Source organism: Cavia porcellus, unplaced genomic scaffold, assembly GCF_034190915.1.
Source record: "Cavia porcellus strain 051 isolate PalLab524CR breed Dunkin Hartley unplaced genomic scaffold, mCavPor4.1 scaffold_14, whole genome shotgun sequence".
NCBI classification, from domain to species: Eukaryota; Metazoa; Chordata; class Mammalia; order Rodentia; family Caviidae; genus Cavia; species Cavia porcellus.
The window spans coordinates 75,391,616-75,411,671 of record NW_026947497.1 but is presented as its reverse complement, the minus strand read 5'-3'; the positions used below and the strand labels follow the sequence as shown (position 1 = coordinate 75,411,671).

Sequence of the window (20,056 nt, the reverse complement as noted above, 5' to 3'; positions counted from 1 at the left end):
TAGAAAACTATGATATAAAATAAAATTTTTTTATCTTGATAGTCTCGTTTGCTCCTACACTGCATGTTAGTTTTTCTCCGCCTTTCTTATCTTGCACATATGTTTGTTATGTCAGTTACATATATATGTAGAATTTTAAATGTTTTTTTAAAAAAGCTAGTCAATGGACGAAAAGTGGCTTATGCGTATAATCACAGTACTTATGAGACTGAGCCAGGAAGATCACTGTGAGTTCAGGGCCAATCTGGGCCACATAGAGAGTTTAAGGCCCACCTGAAATTCGCGGTGAGACCCCATCTCAGAAAAACAAAAACAGGACAAAACCCAGCAACAACAACAAAAACTAAAAGTCCATTGATAGACTCCTCCATCTTATTATTCTTCAATCTCCAGTGCTTAGTATTGTGCCTGACTTTCTATATTCATTGTGGACAATTAATTTATGAATTGGAAACGTTTGCCTGGCTCATGCAGCATGCAACATAGTATTACAGCCTTCATTTTTAATAAATAAAACTAAATAATTTTTAACTCTTTTAGAAGCTGGATAAGAAATCATCTCCATCAACAGGAAGCCTAGATTCTGGAAGTGAGTCCAAAGAGAAATTACTGAAGGGTGAAAGTGCACTGCAGCGGGTCCAGTGCATCCCTGGCAATGCCAGCTGCTGTGACTGTGGCCAGGCAGATCCTCGGTGGGCCAGCATCAACCTGGGCATCACCTTGTGTATCGAGTGCTCTGGGATTCATCGGTAGGTGGGCCTGCCCAGCGGGAAAGGCTGCTTTCAGATACATATGTATTGTGGATTATTATGCTCCATTTGTTAGAGAATTTCATCTCTCCAATTTAACTACCAGTTTTTAATCTTTGTATTTTTTATAAGGTGGGTAAAGTTCTGGTTTATAAAGTACTTTCCTTCAGCCATTGTTAATCAGAGGATCTATCCCTATTTATGTATGTTGAGGGCTCCATTAGAGCCTACACCACTTTAAAAGAGAAAAATAATGTGCATAAATATACAACTAGAATAGAAACCTGATAGTTTTATATTAATAAATAATAAAGTCCTTTTTCTCCCCCCACATAGGAGTCTTGGGGTTCATTTTTCAAAAGTACGATCTTTAACTTTAGACACCTGGGAGCCTGAACTTTTAAAGGTAAAATAAATATTCATATGAATGTACTTCATATTTTCACATAAAAGTGAAGGTTTTAGAATTGGTGTTGTGATTTGGATCCCCAAAGCCTCTTGTGTTTGAAAGCATCGGGGTGACCTTGTGCTCATCAGTGGATTCACGCAGGAGTTGATAGGTGACTTGCTGTCAGGAGGCGGGCCTGCTGAGAGGACAGTCACAGGGTGTGACCTGAAGGGCTCATCTTCCTCTGGGGATGCTTCCTCCTTTCACTGCTTCCTAGCAGCTAGGACATGAGCAGTTCTCCACTGCGGCCAGCCCTCTTAGCAGCTATGAACTGAAGCTTCTGAAACTGTGACCAAAATAAACCTCCCTGCTCAATTGTGGAGGTCAAGTATTTCGTCTTAGCAATAAGAAAGTGGGTAAGACACTTGGTTTACAAATTTGTAAGTTACTCGGTGTATTAGTCAGGCTTCTCATTGCTGAGACACTCGCAATTTAAAGAAGAGGTTTATTTTGGTTCACAGTTTAGTCCGTGGCCCACTGGCTCCGAGCAGACACAGAATGATGCAAGAGCCTGGCGGAGGGAAGCAGTTGAACTCTGGGGAGCCAGGCAGCAGACGGTGAAGGGGGAAGCTGGAGAGGAAGGTGTGCGCTCCCCTTCAAAGGAGCAGTCCACCTTCCAGAAGCCCCTCTGAGGAAGAGAGTTCTGGGAGCCTTGTAGGTCTAAACCGTAACATTCATGTTAGCAGTGCACTGTGTTTCCCTGAAAATAACATTCAACTGGAAGATAATTGGCCTTGAAGAACTAGAGCTAGAGCTGCCACCCGCGTCAGCCCACTCCTGCCTTCCCTGCCGTGCTGAGGAGGATGGAAAGGCCAGGGCAGGCTCTGGGGCATTTTCGGTCTCTAGTTTTCGAGGCTGATCTTTCTAGCTAGGTTTTACTCTTGGGGTGCTAGAGCACATCTGAGACTATTTTGGCCAATCTGGTGTTTTCATGATATATTTTAAAAATTATTAAGTTTATATAGCACTGTTAACTCTTAAGTCAGTTCACTTTTTAAGAAAACCAGTGTTTCTGTATTTTCATGGCTTTTCAAAAAATTTTAGATTCTGTGCCATAATCTTTTGTAATTAGATTCTCATTAAAATATAATGAATTTGTTGCTATAGTAAACTCTATAATGGGTTATTTACATTTATCATCCTTTTTCCATGTCTAAGAATTCATACATATATAAAATGTCATAAATAATTTTAGACTACGACTAGGGTTTTGTTAAAAATCTATAGAACTAGCAGTAGAAAATAGATTAATTTTAGAAATGAAATGAATATAAATATAGCTCCATTTATTTCTGTATGAAAATTTTAAATGTGTTTTGTATTTATTATTTCAATTTGTAGATAAACTGGTAAATCTCTCAGTTATGTAAAGTTAAAAAGATCACTTTGTGGAATTACTGTGTTAAGCTGACTTTTGAGGTAGAGCCTTATTTCCGTATCTTCCACCGGTTGTTACGGAATCAAAGGACAAGGTGGGGGCTGAAGTGCATCAATAAGCTTTGTGTGCAGTCAATAATTCAGTGGCTTTCGTTTAGAAGATTATACGAGACATTTAGCTGGCCTTAAAAACACTACTGACACTTCTAAACAAAGTATTTCTTAAGAAATTGTATTCAAATTATAAGAAGGAAATAGTTTACTTCACTTTTGAGTTGTTTAAAGCTTTACATGTCTGATCAAGAGCTGCTGCTTCCAGTTAATTCACCACACAGCGAGAGTAGCGTACGGTGTTGTGCTAGCCATCGTGAAGGGAGGGAAAGCTAAGACACCGGTTTCATAATGTGAAAAAGCTGAAGGTCACGCTTGTATGTGAGAGAATGCAGATACAAATAAAGATGTTAGATGATACGTACAAGCATTTTATATGATTGTTCAGATTTAAACAAAGCTATTAATATTATAGAACAGAGATGGTGAACATTTTAGAGAACAAGTGCTCCAACTGCAACCCGAAACCTACTTCGTTATTGCAGGGTGCCCCTGCTGCAGTCAAACCTGAATGTTGAGTTTTTAGTTTAGAAAAACAAAAACAAACCACTCATACATTAACATCTTTTGTCTTAAAAGAAATACACAATAACATGTGTGCCATTGGTTCACTACCATAGAGGATACTTAGAAGAAAGGAACTAGTTTTTTTTTGTTTTTGTTTTTGTTTTTTGTCTTTTTCATTTTTATCGAACTCACGACCGCCTGCTTACAAGGCAGGTATTTATGCCACTGAGCTAAATCCCCAGCCCCTAAAGGAACTAGTTTTGAGTCAGGCCTTTTTTGACAGGAAAGTAAAATTATCCTAGGAGTAGATGAGACCAGTTAGACAGCCTCAAAGTAAATCAAGTTTATACTTAAAAGGCCGTACATAGGGCAGTAAATACTGCAGAATATTCAGAGAGTTCCTTGGGAAGAAATGGAGACCAGGTGGTGTTATTGGAGGCATGAGAGAGGTACAGTACGGAGATTAGATTGGTGTTGACATTTCTTTATTCTAGAACTATAGGGGAGGAGATAGGATTTCTTTCCTTCTTTCTTTCTTTCTTTTTTTTTTTTTAATCGGTACCAGGGATGGAACTCATAACCACAGGCTTGCAAGGCAGGCGCTTTTGCTGCTGAGCTAAATCCCCAGCCCCAGGGGGAGGAGATAGGGAAATCTTTTTCTTTAGGCAAGTATGTTCAGGAAAAGGAATAAGGGTGCAATTAGGATAAGATTCATAAGCCCCTTAATTATTTTTAAATTAAAGCAACATGTATCACAGATGAGTTCTAAAATAATAAGCACAAATAAGGGGAAAGAAATCCAAACAGTAACTATCATCTTCAAAATTGATTCTTGTCAGTATTCTGCTAGTCTTTTAGACTTTTATTTCATCCTTCTATACTATTTTGAAATGTTTACAGATAGTGATTGAGTATAGTAGATGAGTAACAAACATTTTGGAAAATAAATTATAATTCCCCTAGTTTATTTTTCCTAATAAAATATGGGTTTTGGGGTGAAACTACCTCATTTTTGTAAGAGTATTTTGTAAATTTTAATCAGGGTGTAGTGTGGATTTATTTTTTGGACTGCATAAAATATATCTCTGGGTCTTTTTTGTTTTTCTGAATTCTTTTTTCTGTTTTTTTTTTTTTTTTTTCCCCCAAGGGTAGGGGCTACCAGGGATCGAGGTTTTTTTTTTTTTTTTTGGTACCAGGGATCGAACTCACGACCTTGCACTCACCAGGCAATGAATTGGGATCTTATTACATTATCTTAACCCTTATTAGATTATCCAGGTTGGTCTTAGTTCTAGCAGCTAGAAGTGAGGAGAACAAATATTTACTTACTTTCTGAGTAAGTGAAAAAATAGATATTTACTTACTTTCTGAGACTGACCAATGATAACTATACTTAACACATAGGTTGTGATTTACCGTCACTCTTGTTCTAACGTGTGTGTGCATGTAGGTATAATGTGGACAGAGAGATGCCTTTTCTTGTATCTGTATTTATGTACTTAGATTCTGGTATAGGAGTGATAGTGTCCTAGGGAAGGTATTCTGATGAAGAATGGCAAAATTAACTTTAAACTTCTTTGTAGAATGAGAGGGTGATTTAAGAATTTTTATATTTCAATTTACCTTAAGGACTTTTAATTGACAGCTTGCTTTTCTGTTTTCCTGCCAAACAGCTTATGTGTGAGTTGGGGAATGATGTTATAAATCGTGTTTATGAAGCTAAAGTAGAAAAAATGGGAATAAAGAAACCACAACCAGGACAAAGGTACATTTCATTTGTACTGATGTGCTGTCTTATTTCTTTTCCCATCAGGAACACAGCAATGCTTTTACTTTACCGTAACTACTTGTAACACTGAGACAGGGCTTAGATGTCATCATTTCTGCCTCTGTTCACATATAGCTTCTCTGTCTTGTGGATATTCATTAGACAATTATATTTGTAGCATGTCATAGTTTTCAGATGAGAAGATGTCTTAAAAAGTAAATCTCTACCTAGAAATAAGTGTGAATGCTCCTACCTATTAAAGTAGATCAAATTTCTGTTGGTGGCAGGCATTCAAAAGATACAGACAAAAAAAAAAGGTCTCTAAGGATCAAGTTTCTGTTTGTAGTGAATAATTTTACATTGTTTGACTTAGTTCAGCAAATATTTGTTGATCACATACTTTATGCATGATTCATGATACTGAGGAATTAAAGGTGAAAGGCCACTGTAGTGGAGGAGAGGCTTTGATTGCTGTGTCTAACATTATAATTCCAGTTATAGGGGTCGAGGTTTATTGAGTAAAGTGGCCCCAAGTCAGTGCCTCAGGGACACGCACTTTTTGTAGGCCCTTGTGTTTTTACGCATCATGATTCTTTATTTTTAGTATTAAAATTTCATTTGCCATAGCCTATGTTAGAATTTTTTCTAAGCCAGCATTATTTAAATCAGAATCTTGGGCTTGTTAAAGCATGACTGAGATATTTAAGACCTGGAGATACCCTTCTCCTTCATCTGAAGACCTAAGCAGTTTAAAAGGCTTTCCTTAAGAAAAACTATAACACAGGTTTGGTATTTGATAGTTGTATCATAAATCAAAAGTTTAAAATGTGACTTCTTTTTCTCCCCTATAAATTAGGAATGCTATATTGTTCTATGGTAATTACCTTATGAAGTAGTATGTGACACTATTTCTTTGAGTATAAATGAAATTAAAATTCATTTCTATGTGTTTTTATTGTTCTCCTGGTAATATTTTTCATTCTGTAAAAAAGCTTGAGGGAATATGTATAGAAATGAATGCATGCAGAAACTAAGAGAATAAAAGTGCCACCTCAATCCTTGTGATTTTTTTTCAGTTAGGATTTATTTGCATTTCATTTGACTGTGAGGTCAGTTCAGTAAATATTTGTAGAAAAGTATTGTCTTTTGCCAAAGGTTCTGTCTAAAGTGTGTTACATCCCATCCGTCTGCTTGAAAATATTCAGTGTATCATGGCATCTTTTGAGTATTAGCCATGCCAATCATATGCAGAGCATCATGACATTTTTATGTGTACCAGACAGGAGAAAGAGGCATATATCAAAGCAAAATATGTGGAGAGAAAATTTGTGGATAAATATTCTATATCATCATCACCTCCTGAGCAGGAAAAAAAGATTGTCTCCAGAGGCTGCGAGGAAAAGAGGCTGAGCATTTCTAAACTTGGGCCAGGCGACCCAGTCAGAGCATCTGTTCCAAGTTCAGGTATTGTACCTTTCTTGTTCTGAATGTAAATATTTTCTTAAGCTGAAATCATTCCCCTAATCTCCAAATTAATAGCCATTGTAGATTTTTTTTTTAAATGCTACAAACCTGATTTCTTCAACATGTTCTAAGGAGAAACGATTTGTTTGTCTTTAAAACAGTTAGTTGCCTTTAGATAGTACCATGGTAATGCACATAAAATGGCTTCCAATGGAAGGGGAGATGGGGATTATTAATCTATCATGCCAAAAGCCCTAAGTATCTGATTAACTACCTGATTTCCTTCCTATCTGTTCCTCCTAAATTTTTCCCAGTAACGTTTTTTCCTGCCCTTTTCCCTTCTTATGGCCTGCTTTGTGCTTTGCTAACTTGCATGACCCCAGTGGTTGCTGTAAATAGCGACGAGGCCAGGCGGGAGTCTCTGTTCTGTCCTGATGAGCTAGACTCACTCTTCTCCTACTTTGATACTTCTTCAAAACTGCGTAGTAGTAAGTACTACTCTTGTGGAGCATTCCAAGTCTGTGCCAGTGGTCATTGTGCGGTGTGGCCATTTCTCTAGATGTTACCCATTGTCTCAGAATTACACATTATTTACAGTCATATGATAAGCTTTGACACCTCTCACATTTTATGGGATAATGAGATCTGTTACAATGCTGAAAATAAGTTTATTTTCAGGCTTTGTGATTGATTTATATCACAATAAGCTAAGCGTTCAGAGAGATTAAAATTATATTAAATATAGTCTACTGGTGAGGGCTGAGTTCATGTTGACATATAACAGCTCATTTTAAGACCTTGTTGGTTGTTCAAGATTGTGTTTGTAAATAGTGTGAACTTTAATCACTAGCTAATTTTTCTTTTAAATAGTCAAAAGTAATGACAGTGGGATCCAGCAGTGCTCCGATGATGGAAGAGAATCTTTACCATCCACGGTATCAGCCAGTAGTTTGTATGAGCCTGGTGAGTTGAAGAAGTTCGCTGGTAATTGGTACAGTTTGCTAAACAATCCACTTGGTAAATACCTGGTGTTGATTAAGTAATTTCTAAAGGAAGTGGCCAGTCTTTTAGAAGGTTCTAAGGGATGAATAATACTGTGAAATGGAAAAACCCCAGTATTTCTGCTCAAATGTAGATGTTTTCTCTTAGTTGCACATTCTTCTAAGCTTTATTGTACTTTAAATGTCTTGCAATAACTAAGGTTAGTTTTTTAATCCATGTGCATTTTATGTGTTATCATTCTGTTCCTTTCCTTGTGCTGTCTTACCAGTGAGAGATCAGCACCTGCCTTTTGATTTCTTTTCACCAGTGCTTTAGTCTTATATTCGCTCTCTGTGGGTAGTTTCAATGATTTTGGTCTTTCCGAATTTTCAGGAAAGTAAATGTTCTTCAAATTATTTGAACTAGTTTTAGCCCAAATTGTAGTGGCATTGGATCATCCTTAGACTGAAGAGTGGTTTGATGTAGTAGTAAAATTATTCAGGATTCTGGCTGCCTGTTTAGTCCAGCCTGGTAGGAATGCAGCTAGTTTTAATGGAGTAACTGTTCTAGCCATTGAACACAGGCAAGACCACAAGAGATGTAGCATACTGGTTGATGTCTTCATAAGAGAGGTTGAGTGTTTGGGGAGTGATCATAGGAAATAAGATATCTGTGTGTAAATCTCCCATAAGCTTATTACGATAGATTAATGATTTCTTATGTCACAATTTTCACAGTCTGAAGTTTCAGTTCCTTTTTTTAAAAATTGTGATAAAATATACATAACCCAAAATTTACCATTGTAATCATTTTTAAATGTACAGTTTAGTGACATTAAGGCTGTAGTCATGGGGCTGGGGATTTAGCTCAGCGGCATAAGCGCCTTCCTTGCAAGTGTGCAGTCGTGAGTTCGATCCCCGGTACCGATAAAAAACAAAAAAGAAAAAAAAAGGCTGTAGTCATTTTGTTTTGCCATCATTCATCCACAGAATTCTTTTCATCTTGCAAAACTTAAACTCTATTAACTTGTTTTCGTTAATGTATTTGTGTTTGCTGTTCAGAAGGCGAAAGACAAGATTCTTCTGTGTTTCTCGACTCTAAACATCTTAATCCAGGACTTCAGCTTTATAGAGCTTCCTATGAGAAAAATCTTCCGAAAATGGCTGAGGCTTTGGCTCATGGTGCAGACGTGAACTGGGCTAATTCAGAGGAAAACAAAGCAACACCACTCATTCAGGCTGTGTTGGGGGTATGAATGCACATACTGGGGTTTTCGCTGAGGGGGATCTAAGTCATCATCATAAGCTCTGAGCATGGCTTTGGTATTTTTATTGATTGCTTTGCGTTAAGAGATGGGCTGGAAAATGATGTTTCTGTACCTTGCAAAGGTGACCCTGAGGCCCCTTTGACTGCTCCAGCCTCTTGGTTTCTTTGTTTCTTTGATTTTGTTTGTTTTGGTAATGGAAGAGAATTCTGATAATGAAAGTAATAGTGTGTTTTGCTGGGTCATAAACTGAAAATGTATCTCTATTAGGAATGGTTCTTGGGGAGAAACTTAATACAATAGTTTTCTGCTTTTCCAGGGATAGTTTAAGAGGGAAAATGAAATGGAAATACTATTGGAGTAAATTAAAATATTGTTTTTAAATAGAAATATATGGCTGTGTCTTGTTGTTTGCATTTATACTTTGGCACTCTCTTTTCTCCTTTAAAGGGCTCTTTGGTGACATGTGAGTTCCTCCTACAGAATGGTGCTAATGTAAACCAAAGAGATGTCCAAGGGCGGGGACCTCTGCACCATGCCACCGTCTTGGGACACACAGGGTAATTACGATGTTTAGATAGATTTTATTTGAAAAATCATTTTGAAGTAATGTTTTACCTCCTCAGGTTGAGGTTATGAGATAGTTTATAAAGAGAGGTATTCTCTACCCTGTGACTTAGTGTCATGACAATCTGATGATTAAAAACTAATTTAGAAAAACTACATGGTTTTTAGGTATGAAAATTTTCGAGCTTACTTTGACCATGATTTATTCAGTGTTTTAGTTTTAGTACCTTGTCTTTTACTGAAATCATGGTGACTTCATCAGACAACTAAGTATGTGGGTATGCCTTGAATTTTTAATGTAGCTGGTCAAATTACAAACTGAATGCTTAGTTTAGGCAGTTGACATTGTGATAACTTGAGCAATATTAAGACTTACAGAACAATAAAGCTATGAAAATGGATTTTCTGTTAGAAAAAGTAAATGAAGTAGGACTACTGGTGTTACACAAAAAGTTTGTCAGAATGCCTATTGTTCTTTTATTTTTAAAAGTTCATTGTTAATCTATTTGTGGTACTAGATATTGGACTATTATAATTCCTCCTTTATATGCTCCACTCATTCTTTCATATTAAAATGTTTTTGGCTAATTTCTTCAGATTATGAATGTTTGTACAGTGTAGCCAGAAGACTGCCTCAGGGCCTGTGTACGGCGCTACTCCCCCAGTCCTTTACATTTTTTTTTATTGTGAAACAGAGTCCTGCTAAGTTACTGAGTTGTTCAGGCTGGGCTTGAACTTGAGATCCTTCTGCCTCAGCCTCCCACAGTGCTGGGACTACAGTGTAGGTCACCATATCCTGATAATGCATAATTGTTTTTACTTTATTTTTGGTTTATATCTTTTTGAGGGTGTGGAATACCAGGAATTGAACTCAGAACCTCACACTTGTCAGGCAGATGCTGTACCACTGAGCTAAACTCCCAGGCCCCATAATTATTTTTAAAATGAAACATTTCAAGGTTTCCAATTATTATTTTCTGGGTAAGCAAGAAGGTATTCTTTCTTTTAACTAACTTTTTTTTTCTTCTTTGTTTTTTTTGTGGTGCTGGGGACTGAGCTGAGGGCCTTCACATTGTGATTCATTCTCTACCCTTTTAATTACTTACTGACTTTTATTTTGAAATGGGTCTCTCTCACTCAGAAATTGCCCAAACTAGGCTTAAATTTGTGATCTTCCCACTTCGGCCTTCCAGAGTGCTGGATCACACATGTATGCCACCACGCCTGTCTAACATATCATCATCATCATCATCATTATTATTATAACTTGTTTTCTATCAACAAAGATTCTTTTCAGTAACTTCACAAAACTTTTTGTATACTTAAAAATGGTAAGGATTTTAACGTAGTCTTTTTATTCTCTTGATCTATCGTAATCTTTCCTATTTTATTTTATGGCCTTGAGTAATCTTTCTTTTCATTTTTCTAATATCGGAGTATATCACATCATGATATTCTTTGAGGGTAGGGACTGTAATTTATATATCTCACTATGCTATGCAGCCCAGATTACAAAAAATAGTCTAAGTGAAAATACTTTGAGTCTCATAAAATATTGATCTTCATAAACTTTTATTATTTGAATTGCTGTTCATTTTCAGAATGAATTAAGAATTTTCTAACAAAATATTATTTAAAGTAGGACAGGCTTTTCATTTTTTAAAGGCAAATATTAATTTTTTTCTTACTGGAAATATCTCAAAAATGTGGTTTCCTTAAACAGGCAGGTATGTTTATTCCTAAAGCGAGGTGCCAATCAACATGCCACTGATGAAGAAGGGAAGGACCCTTTGAGCATAGCTGTAGAAGCAGCTAATGCTGACATTGTAACCTTGTAAGTACTTGCTTTCTACTTCGTTGTTCCCGTATTACTCGTACAGGGCATTAATTGGCTCAGGTGGGAACTTTAAAACTTGGTTGATAATTACTGTGTGCTTGTGCTTCCCTAAGTACATTAACTGTGGTAAGCACTTCTGGTGCCTGGTCTTGGTTCTTATAACAACCCTGTGAGGAAGTATTATTTCTTACTGTCTTCGTTTTATAGATAAGGAAGCCAAACCACAGACAGTTTGACAATTACTAAGTGGTAGAGTTGGGACTTGAAATCGAGAGTTGACCCTGAAGTCCGTGTTCTTAGCTGTTTCTGCTATATTGACTGACAGTGCAAGCAAAACCAGTGACTTCTCTAAAGCGTAAAACTGTACTCAGAGTATAGTGCAAGCACCAGTAGAGTAGCAGGCACTTGATGCACTGCCTCAAGAGTTAGAGGAATCTTAAGTAGGGAAGAGAGCTGCACTGACGTTAACTTTCTTAAAGTTGCATCGGCTTTGAACAGTATAGAAATCTTTTGAAAAATGGGTTTTCACGTGAACATTTGATTAAGATAAATACCTGGATTTGAATGTTTGAATAAAAGCTAACTTGAGCTATTAAAGAGACATTTATTTCTCTATTGTGATGGTACTGTTTGAACTCAGGGGTCTGCACATGCTGGGTGAGCACTCTACCGCTGAGCTACAGAGACCCTAACCCTTTTTGGGTTCCAGTTTTAGACAGGATCTTGTTAAGTTGTTTAGGCTGGCCTCAAATTTGCAACACCTTTCTTCAGCCAAAAAACGGTATCTGGGAAGAAGACTCTTGATTTGCAAACTTGAGCAAAGTAGTTTGTTACACTTAGCATCAGGAAATGTGATGATTACCTGTATTTCATAGATAGCAGAATTATTTTATACAGCACTTCCTCATTCTATCCTTGGTTATGTGAAACCCAGCATCAGTGATCTGCTCTCCATTTGACTAGAGAAGCAACCTCATTTACAGTGCTAACTCTCAGTGACTCCCTTGAACTCTTGAGCTCTCAGTGAAGAAGATTCTTTTTCTTGTTTGTTTTTGTCTTTTTCCTTTTTATCGGTACCAGAGATCAAACTCACGACTGCCTGCTTGCAAGGCAGGCGCTTATGCCGCTGAGCTAAATCCCCAGCCCCAGCTGAAGAAGATTCTTGATGCTGTGTACCAATCCTGCTGAGCCAAATGAAACACAGCAAAGCACACTTTTCTTACTGAAAGAGTTACTATCATCGCACAGACTACTAAGGAAAATCTGGAAGTACCAAAACATTATAGATTTAGAATAGGAGGGAAATAGTGATTTTATTTATTTATTTTTTTAATTTTTTTTTAATTTAAAGAAAAGGAAACAAAAAAATACATGGAGATAAAAAAAGGGTAGAAATAATACAAAATTACAGACAAACGGTAAGAAATTGCTGGTTGATAAGTTACACATTGTCATCTTAGAAATAGCTGTTCAGGTTATAGAATTAAAGTATTTACAATGACATTCAAAAAGTGACCCTACAAACCATTCTGCTCTATGACCGAACATAAGCTCAGTAATATGATTATCAGTCCTACACATTTGTTTTACATCTCAAAGAAGGTAAGATTAAACATATCAAAACAGAACAGAACATTTTAAAAAAAAAACAATTTAAAGAAATACAGATTTCAAAGCAAGTCCACTGGAGATCTTCATTATCTAACTGTCTCTAGTTTCTTACAAATAGTTGTCCCTATCTTCACCCACTTTATATACTTATTGCATATTATAGAACTAATCAAATCATTACAGGATGATGAAGGCTTTTTAGGTCCTCAAATTCCAAATTAGGAAAGACAATAGTAACTACCATCGCATCTCTCATTCTCTTTGTGATAGCCGTCCCCATCTCTACATATGCTGAAGTTGAACTCAAGAAACCAGTCCAATGTCATTCTAATCAGCGAACAATAGATTGCTAGAATTTATATTATAATGCTACAAAATAAGCCTCGGGTTTCTCAGCGTCTCTTCCTCAGAGTATCTGTTCCTTACATCTTGCATTATATAATCTGTTCCCGTAAATAATTTAAAAAAAAAACCCATGTGTGAATTTCTACATATATATCTATCCTCTCTGTATTATAGGGAAAACCAAGTCATAGCAAGACAGCAAAACAATTTCCTAGAAAAACATGCAATGGATAAGACATATAAGACTACAATATAAATGATCTTCCGTAGCTACTATGTTTTCTCTTGTTATTTTCAATAGATTTGTCCACAACACTGGCTTATTATAGTTAAACATAGTATCACCTGAAATAGTGATTTTAAAAAACTGGACTGTGTGGAAGAACTAACTCTGAATGTAGCTTCCCAGGCAGCTTGTATTGTTAACACACCTCACATCTGTTTCCAAGCCATCTAAAGATTTTCATTTATTTTATTTGAATTTATCAGTTTTACTTAAGAATTTTTGTAAATGTGTCCTTCTAAAAATCCACACACAGACACTTACGAAGTTATTTTTAATAGCTGAGATAGTGGTTGAGAGAGAAGATGAGGGAGTCATAGAAATCTGAAGACAGGAAAAGTCCATGTCGGGCGCAGCAGTGCAGACAGGACCCCAGAAACGTACGACAGGCTGGGAAGGCAGCGGGTATTTTGTAGTCTAGAAGGACAGTGAGCAGTGCAGAGTACGAGAGGGGTACCAAAGGGAATGTATGCCTATTTTTAAATGATCCTAAAATTAAGTCAAAAGGAAGGAAATATTTGTCTTTTGTTGCCAGAATAAACCCATAAAAAAGAATAGTAGTAACTTGTGGAAAATCTTGGTAACCAATAGTTATTTATCAAAGCCTATTTACAGGGTTTCGAGGCAGTGCAGCTACGTACACATGGGGAACTCTTTCACTTGGAATGAGCCAGAGCGAGCTAAGGATGCGCTATAGCTCTATTCTGTAGGAGCAGTAGTTCAGTACTAGCAATTAAAATTTGACCATTTTCTGTAGGAACCAGGAATTCTCTGTAGTCTGAAGGACACAAGCTCCTGGGGGTATTGCTGGAATGCTGCCCAAATTGAGCTGACATGCACTTGCTGTTTTTTTGTCATAAGAATCATATGAAGATGGACTGGCTTTCGTATTTTACATTTCTAGGTCTGATAAACCCAAAAAGTCAAATTTTAGTGGCAAATATTGGTAAAGGGAATAAGTTGCATTAGTACATGTATTGTCTGCTTATATAATTATTTATGGACATTTATGTTACATAACTTGATCTGAAAATTCTTTTATTTAATTTTAGATTACGTTTAGCAAGAATGAATGAAGAAATGCGGGAATCAGAAGGACTTTATGGACAGCCAGGTCAATATTCCACTAATAACCATACTGAAATGCAGTATAAGAAATGTATTCAGGAATTTATCAGTTTACAGTTGGAAGATGCATAGTTCTTTGGCCAACTAACATGAGTCTATATAGTTTTTATAACCTACTTGTAAATTGTGACTTGTTAGCTATGTACTGTACTTTCCGAACTCTTGGGTGGCTACTCCTGGGCCTTTAAAAATCCTGAACTGTTCTATTCCAGCACACACTTACTTGCTGTACTTCACTCTGGCTGCTGACTTCCTTCTCTCCTGTATAGATGTCTTCCATATACATTCCAGTGAAGTGAGTGGAATGGTGAAAGTATTCTTTCTATATTTACAGCAGCAAAGCAGTTGTTTTCTTTTTGGAATTCTTTTTAGTTATCAAATATAACAAAATTACTTTTTTGTTATTCAGGGAATTTCTAGAAATGTGTTCAGGGAAGAAAAAAACCTAAACAAAACAATCACTATGTTTGGCATATAAAAAGTCAGTATGAAAAATATTAAGAAGAATCTTATTGATGAGTTTTGTATTCCAATCTAGAGATGAACTGAAGAACTAAATTATAAATTTACCGGTAGGCTTAAAAGTTCAAATGGGAGTAGAGTTAATTTAAAAGGTTGAAGGAAAAGGTCTTGTTTTGTCTTTAGCTTTGCCCCAGCATTTATGTAGTATCTGTTGTTTTGCTAAGTGGAAGTATTCGGGACAAACTTTTGTGATTCTGATGGCAAAGCACACTTACTTCATTAGAGAATCTCAACTCGATGATCACCTCAAGTTTCATTGTGACTCATGTTTACCTCTGAGTCAAGTTGTTTGGAGAAGAAGCGTTGCTGACCAGGTCCCTCTCTGAGGAACACAAGCTGATTAGATATTCTTCATGGAGGAGAGCGTAGCTATGGGGTCTCTAGTGTCCTGATTTTGAGTATGTGAATTACTAATCTACCTGTTTTTAAACTCATATACCTGTTAGTAAATATTTCAGGTATTCTTAACTAAGATACTTTAGATTGTTCAGTTGGCAATGAGTATATTGGATTTTTAAAAATGAATATTGTTAATATTATTTTTAAGGTGACGTGGTAATATCATCTCTTCTTTTTATTTATGTCGTAAAATTTCTGTACTTTGTGGTAGCTTCAACCATTTATTTTAACTCAGTAGTTAACTGTCACTATGGGGGCAATTTTTTCCTCAGAGGACTGTATTACTACTTATTTTGCCCTGATAGGGAACAAGTAAGGACTTTGGGAATAGAGGCGCTGAGCTTCTAGTCCGGGCGTCCCACTTTAATCCTATGGATCTTATGTACCACGGACTCACGATCTTCCAAGATGTCCAAGTGCTGACGACGGGTGAAGCTCTAGTGTTAACTCTGGATTTCACCCATGTGTTTTAAACTTGAATGTTAGATTTTAGGCAAGTTATAATTTTGTAATAGATAGACTTACGTGGTAGTATTACTAGGCCATTTTTGAGGCCTTTATGTTTAAGCACTTTAAAAATAAAAATCAATCAAAGGATGTGATCTGACACTTGTGAGAACAGTGAACTTCAGGAATTTAAGTTAAAACAATTTTTCCCTGAAATTGTAAATGTTTGGTCAGCTGCTGTTTCCTTCAGGTGTTTGTGATGAAGTTCAGCCACCTGATTAGCCACAAGGTCAGCAACGACTGTTCTCTGGAGTTGGAGGCTTGAAAGGACAGAACCTTGATGATGTTCTTGCCACTTGTAGTTCTACCCAAATCGCTTGGCTTTCTTCTGCCATTGTTCAGAGTACTCAGCTGTCTCTTATGTACAGGTTTATATATAAGTATATAAACTTTCATTAATTAACAAATACCGATTTTTCCGATTAATTTTAGTGGAAATTTGAAAAAAAGGTCTTATTTTGAAACAAACTTTTTGCCATTCTCAAATTTTAGTTTAGAGGTTAAAAAATAGATGAGGATTCTGGGAAGAATGTACCAGAATAAAATGAGATTTTAAAAATGTATTTTAGGATTATCTTGAAAATAATTTGTTTAGTCATTTATGGATCCTGTTATTTGAAGTGATACTTTTATGCAGACACAGTGGCGTGGAGCAGCGGTACATAGCTGCCCTCCACCTTCCTTCCCTTCGGGAGTCTTTGCTGAGCAGCTGCATTTGGCAGTAGCTGTTTCCCCCTGCTCACTGTATCACTATACACTTTGCTTTCAGAGAGTGTGGTTGATTCTTTTATTGGGAACCCTGCCCCCACACTTTCTAATTTGTCCTAGTAATAGACAATTGCAGAACTCTGGGTGGTTTATACTTGGGGGAATTTTCAGTCTTTTGGTGAGGAGGAGGTCTGCCATTTCAGATTCAGATACAATGTTCGACAATCATGAACCTATTTCTTCTAGTAAACCAATTTCTGAACCTCCTGTCCACAATCCCAAGAACTTGAGGCGTTCCATATTTGAAAGGTAGCGTTAAAGATACAGTTTCTGAAGGGAGGATGTGTTTGTCCTGAGCAGCCCCCAGAACTCTTAGCGGGCCTGAGTGGGTGAGAGAAATAGCACTCCTCACTCTCAGCTGTTGGAAATTGGTTTGTGGTTCCTGTTTCTGGCTCTGTGACTCTCTTGGTGGCTGGCAAGTTCTTAGCCAAATGAGCATCACTGGCCTGGGCACGAGTTACTACTGGTTATATGAGTGGGAAACATTTGGGGATCACTGATCTCATCCCCAACAGTTGTGGAAGGGAACTGTCACCAGCCTACAAGGGCAGGATCATGCATATGATCACTTTGGGGTGGGTCTCACACCCTCTCATCAATTTGAGAGAGTTCCTTTCAAGAGGAAAGTCAGTAAACTATTGAATCATTGTAACTGCTGTTATGATGGATATTCTAAATACCAAAACTTGAATTTAAATTATCAATGGAAACAAAGCAATTTATGTTTTAAAACCTGAGAACTGTCCAAGCACACAGAAAAGCTTACTTTCTGAGAATGTGGTTAAGTAATTTAAAGAATATGCTTAGCATTGTAGGAATCAGGGGTTCGGTTTTTTGTCATTTGTAATAAACCATTAAATGTACTTCTGGGAGCATTCTAGGACAGCATATTCGGGGTTTTATGTATGTGTCCTCGTGTAGACACATATTTGTTTGGGAAAAGTTCTAAATGATTAAAATTATATTTAAATTTTCAATAATCACATTGAGATTCAATGTGTGGTAGCTATATTAAATATCTTAGTCACTATTCTTGAAATATTTGCTTTTTGACAACACATTTTGAGGTCTAAGAAAGGTAGTATGTTAATAGTGCATTATTAATGTTTTGTTAGAAGCTGAATGTTAGAAAGTTTTTGTGTTTGAAGATGGAAACTTCTCTTGTATTGTGTTGACTCTTTTGAAACGTGTTCAGTGAAACCAATGACTATTCAGCACCAACATGTTCCTTTAAGGAAGCATTTAATTCAGTGAATGAAAGGTCTTTTAATTTGTTTTGCATGGTACAATGGTCCTATTAAAACATACTCGCGTAATAGGTACTAGGTGATTTAAAAACAAAAACTAGAAACACACAGCTTGTTATACAAATATGCATTGCACTGTAGAAGCCATATATTGCCATTGTACTATTGTGATACTCAAGAGTGCCCACCTGGTGCTATCTGTAAACTCTCCGGCATTAGCATCTGCTAGGTCCTTCTTCCTATTTCTTCTTGAATGTATAATGTGTGCCTTTTAAGTTTCTTCTGGTGTTGAATGGTAATATCAGTGTGGTATTTTTGTATTATAATTGCACTTTACACTTTCTTGGGAGTAAATTCTAGACTATCTAGTTTAAATAGTATTTTAAAAATCTTTATAATGTTTAAAATAAATATTTTACATATTTTAATTCAAAATGTAAAACTAAGAAAAATTTAAAATATTTTGTATGGTTTGTTAATTGCTATTGTTGTTCTCTTAAGTTACTTTATATCTTTTAGAGTGGCTAAATGGGAATAGATTGTAGTTTATCTTTCAGTGTGGAAATGAACTTTTAAAAAATCATGAGTATGCTTGGATTGTCTTAGCAGTTGTTCCAGTATATCAGCTTTTTGCTTTGTTTTAGTAAATCTGAATTTTTTTTTTCTGTTTATAGTAGATTGATTAGGCTTAACTGATTGTTTCAGGTCATAATTAAGTTTCCAGGGCTAAATGAAAACTGTATTTGATTTTAATAAATTGCTTTTTACATAGAGTAAATATTAAAGGGAGCTGCATATTGAAAGTATTAAAATCTTTTTATTAAAAATCCTGGGTTAGGCTGTTAGACCTTTTTACTAGATCTTTGTTGTTCTTCCCCTACATTTTTCTAATTCTGTAGCTTTTGGTATGACACTGTTGCTTAAACATTTTCCTCTTTATAACTAACAAAACTTACTGCTTAACAACACTTGTAGCAAAGAGTTTGTTATAGAATGGATGCAAGGTATCTTATGGGAAGTAATTACAAAACCAGGTTGCAACAGTAATCATCTAAAAGAGTATGTATGCTCAATATCTTCAGGACAGAATTATGCCAAGTGTCTGTACAAATCCTTCATTGTTGAGTTGATTTCTTTCTTTTTTTTATTTCTTCTTCTTCTTCTTCTTCTTTTTTTTAGACAAGGCTTTATATAGTTCAGGCTGGTCTTGAATTCACTATGTAGTCCAGGCTGGCCTTGAACTAGATCTTCCTGCCTCAGCCTCCTGAATGCTGGGACTGTAAGCATGCACCACCACACCCAGCCTGTAGCTTGATTTCTTAAAATCTGTAAAACTAATATTTAGCAGGAAGAAAAAGTGATGAATTATTCATTTTGAAAATAATATTTCTTTGTCTGAGGGATTAATTTGTATGTGTGTATATAAGTTTCTATAACAAGAAAAATAGTATTTAATCTTCTGTAATGTTAATATCTATAATTTACATTGTCACAAGAATATTATATATATACACATATATTTATTTCTGTAATTTAACAGGTGGCTTTGGTATTAACTCCCATTTTGTTATAGCATTTTTGCTCATATGACCTACAGTATACAAAACAGCTTCTGACAAAGTAAGACTATGATTTTATAGTCATTTTCTAGCATTAAGTGTAGTAATCAGTGAATTAGATGTATTTCAAGCATTAACATTTGAGCAAGAAATTACTTTTCACATGCTATTTTAATTTAAATTTCTTTTAATTAAAAGATAATCCGATAAAAGAAAGCTATTTTCTTAACTGATTATCAGTTTGTCTTGTGAATAACTTACATCCATGAAGAACACTTGTATTTGGTTTTGGTAATTTCTTTTGGCCTGTAGCAAAGGAAATACTTTTTTAAACAATGTCTTGTTTACTATGCCTCATTTAGAATGACTTTAATTTCTCATGTGTTAATAAATGTATTTCTTACCTTGCTTTAAAATACCTGCATCCTTGCTCTTTTCTAACTTTGAACTTTCCTCTGTGGCTGCATCTGAGGTGCTTTTTTCAGGTATAGTTTTTTTTCTTTCATTATATCCTTTTCTGCAATTTATATTTAGTTGGTCTTTTTTTCTTCTAAAAATGCTCAGTTGAATACACTGATGTAATGACATAGAAAATAGTTGCTGGTAATAAGAAT

At 35.9% G+C, this 20,056-nt stretch overlaps 1 protein-coding gene across 6 annotated transcripts in view; it reads left to right on the top strand.

Moving 5' to 3' along the window:
• Positions 1-20,056, top strand: part of Acap2 (ArfGAP with coiled-coil, ankyrin repeat and PH domains 2) — a 115,955-nt gene that overhangs the window by 91,412 nt on the left and 4,487 nt on the right. For 2 of the 6 annotated variants that reach the window (XR_010039188.1, XR_010039189.1), the window contains 10 exons: positions 541-749; positions 1,086-1,155; positions 4,866-4,957; positions 6,240-6,424; positions 6,808-6,912; positions 7,295-7,387; positions 8,467-8,654; positions 9,120-9,229; positions 10,960-11,070; positions 14,365-19,927. Coding sequence is in view for 4 of the 6 variants with exons in the window: in XM_005006880.4 (XP_005006937.1) it covers positions 541-749; positions 1,086-1,155; positions 4,866-4,957; positions 6,240-6,424; positions 6,808-6,912; positions 7,295-7,387; positions 8,467-8,654; positions 9,120-9,229; positions 10,960-11,070; positions 14,365-14,426 (1,225 nt within the window). In the remaining 2 variants the exon portion in view is untranslated. The remainder of the gene's footprint in view (positions 1-540; positions 750-1,085; positions 1,156-4,865; positions 4,958-6,239; positions 6,425-6,807; positions 6,913-7,294; positions 7,388-8,466; positions 8,655-9,119; positions 9,230-10,959; positions 11,071-14,364; positions 19,928-20,056) is intronic. The other 4 variants (XM_005006880.4, XM_005006883.4, XM_005006885.4 and 1 more) reach the window with 2 other exon arrangements.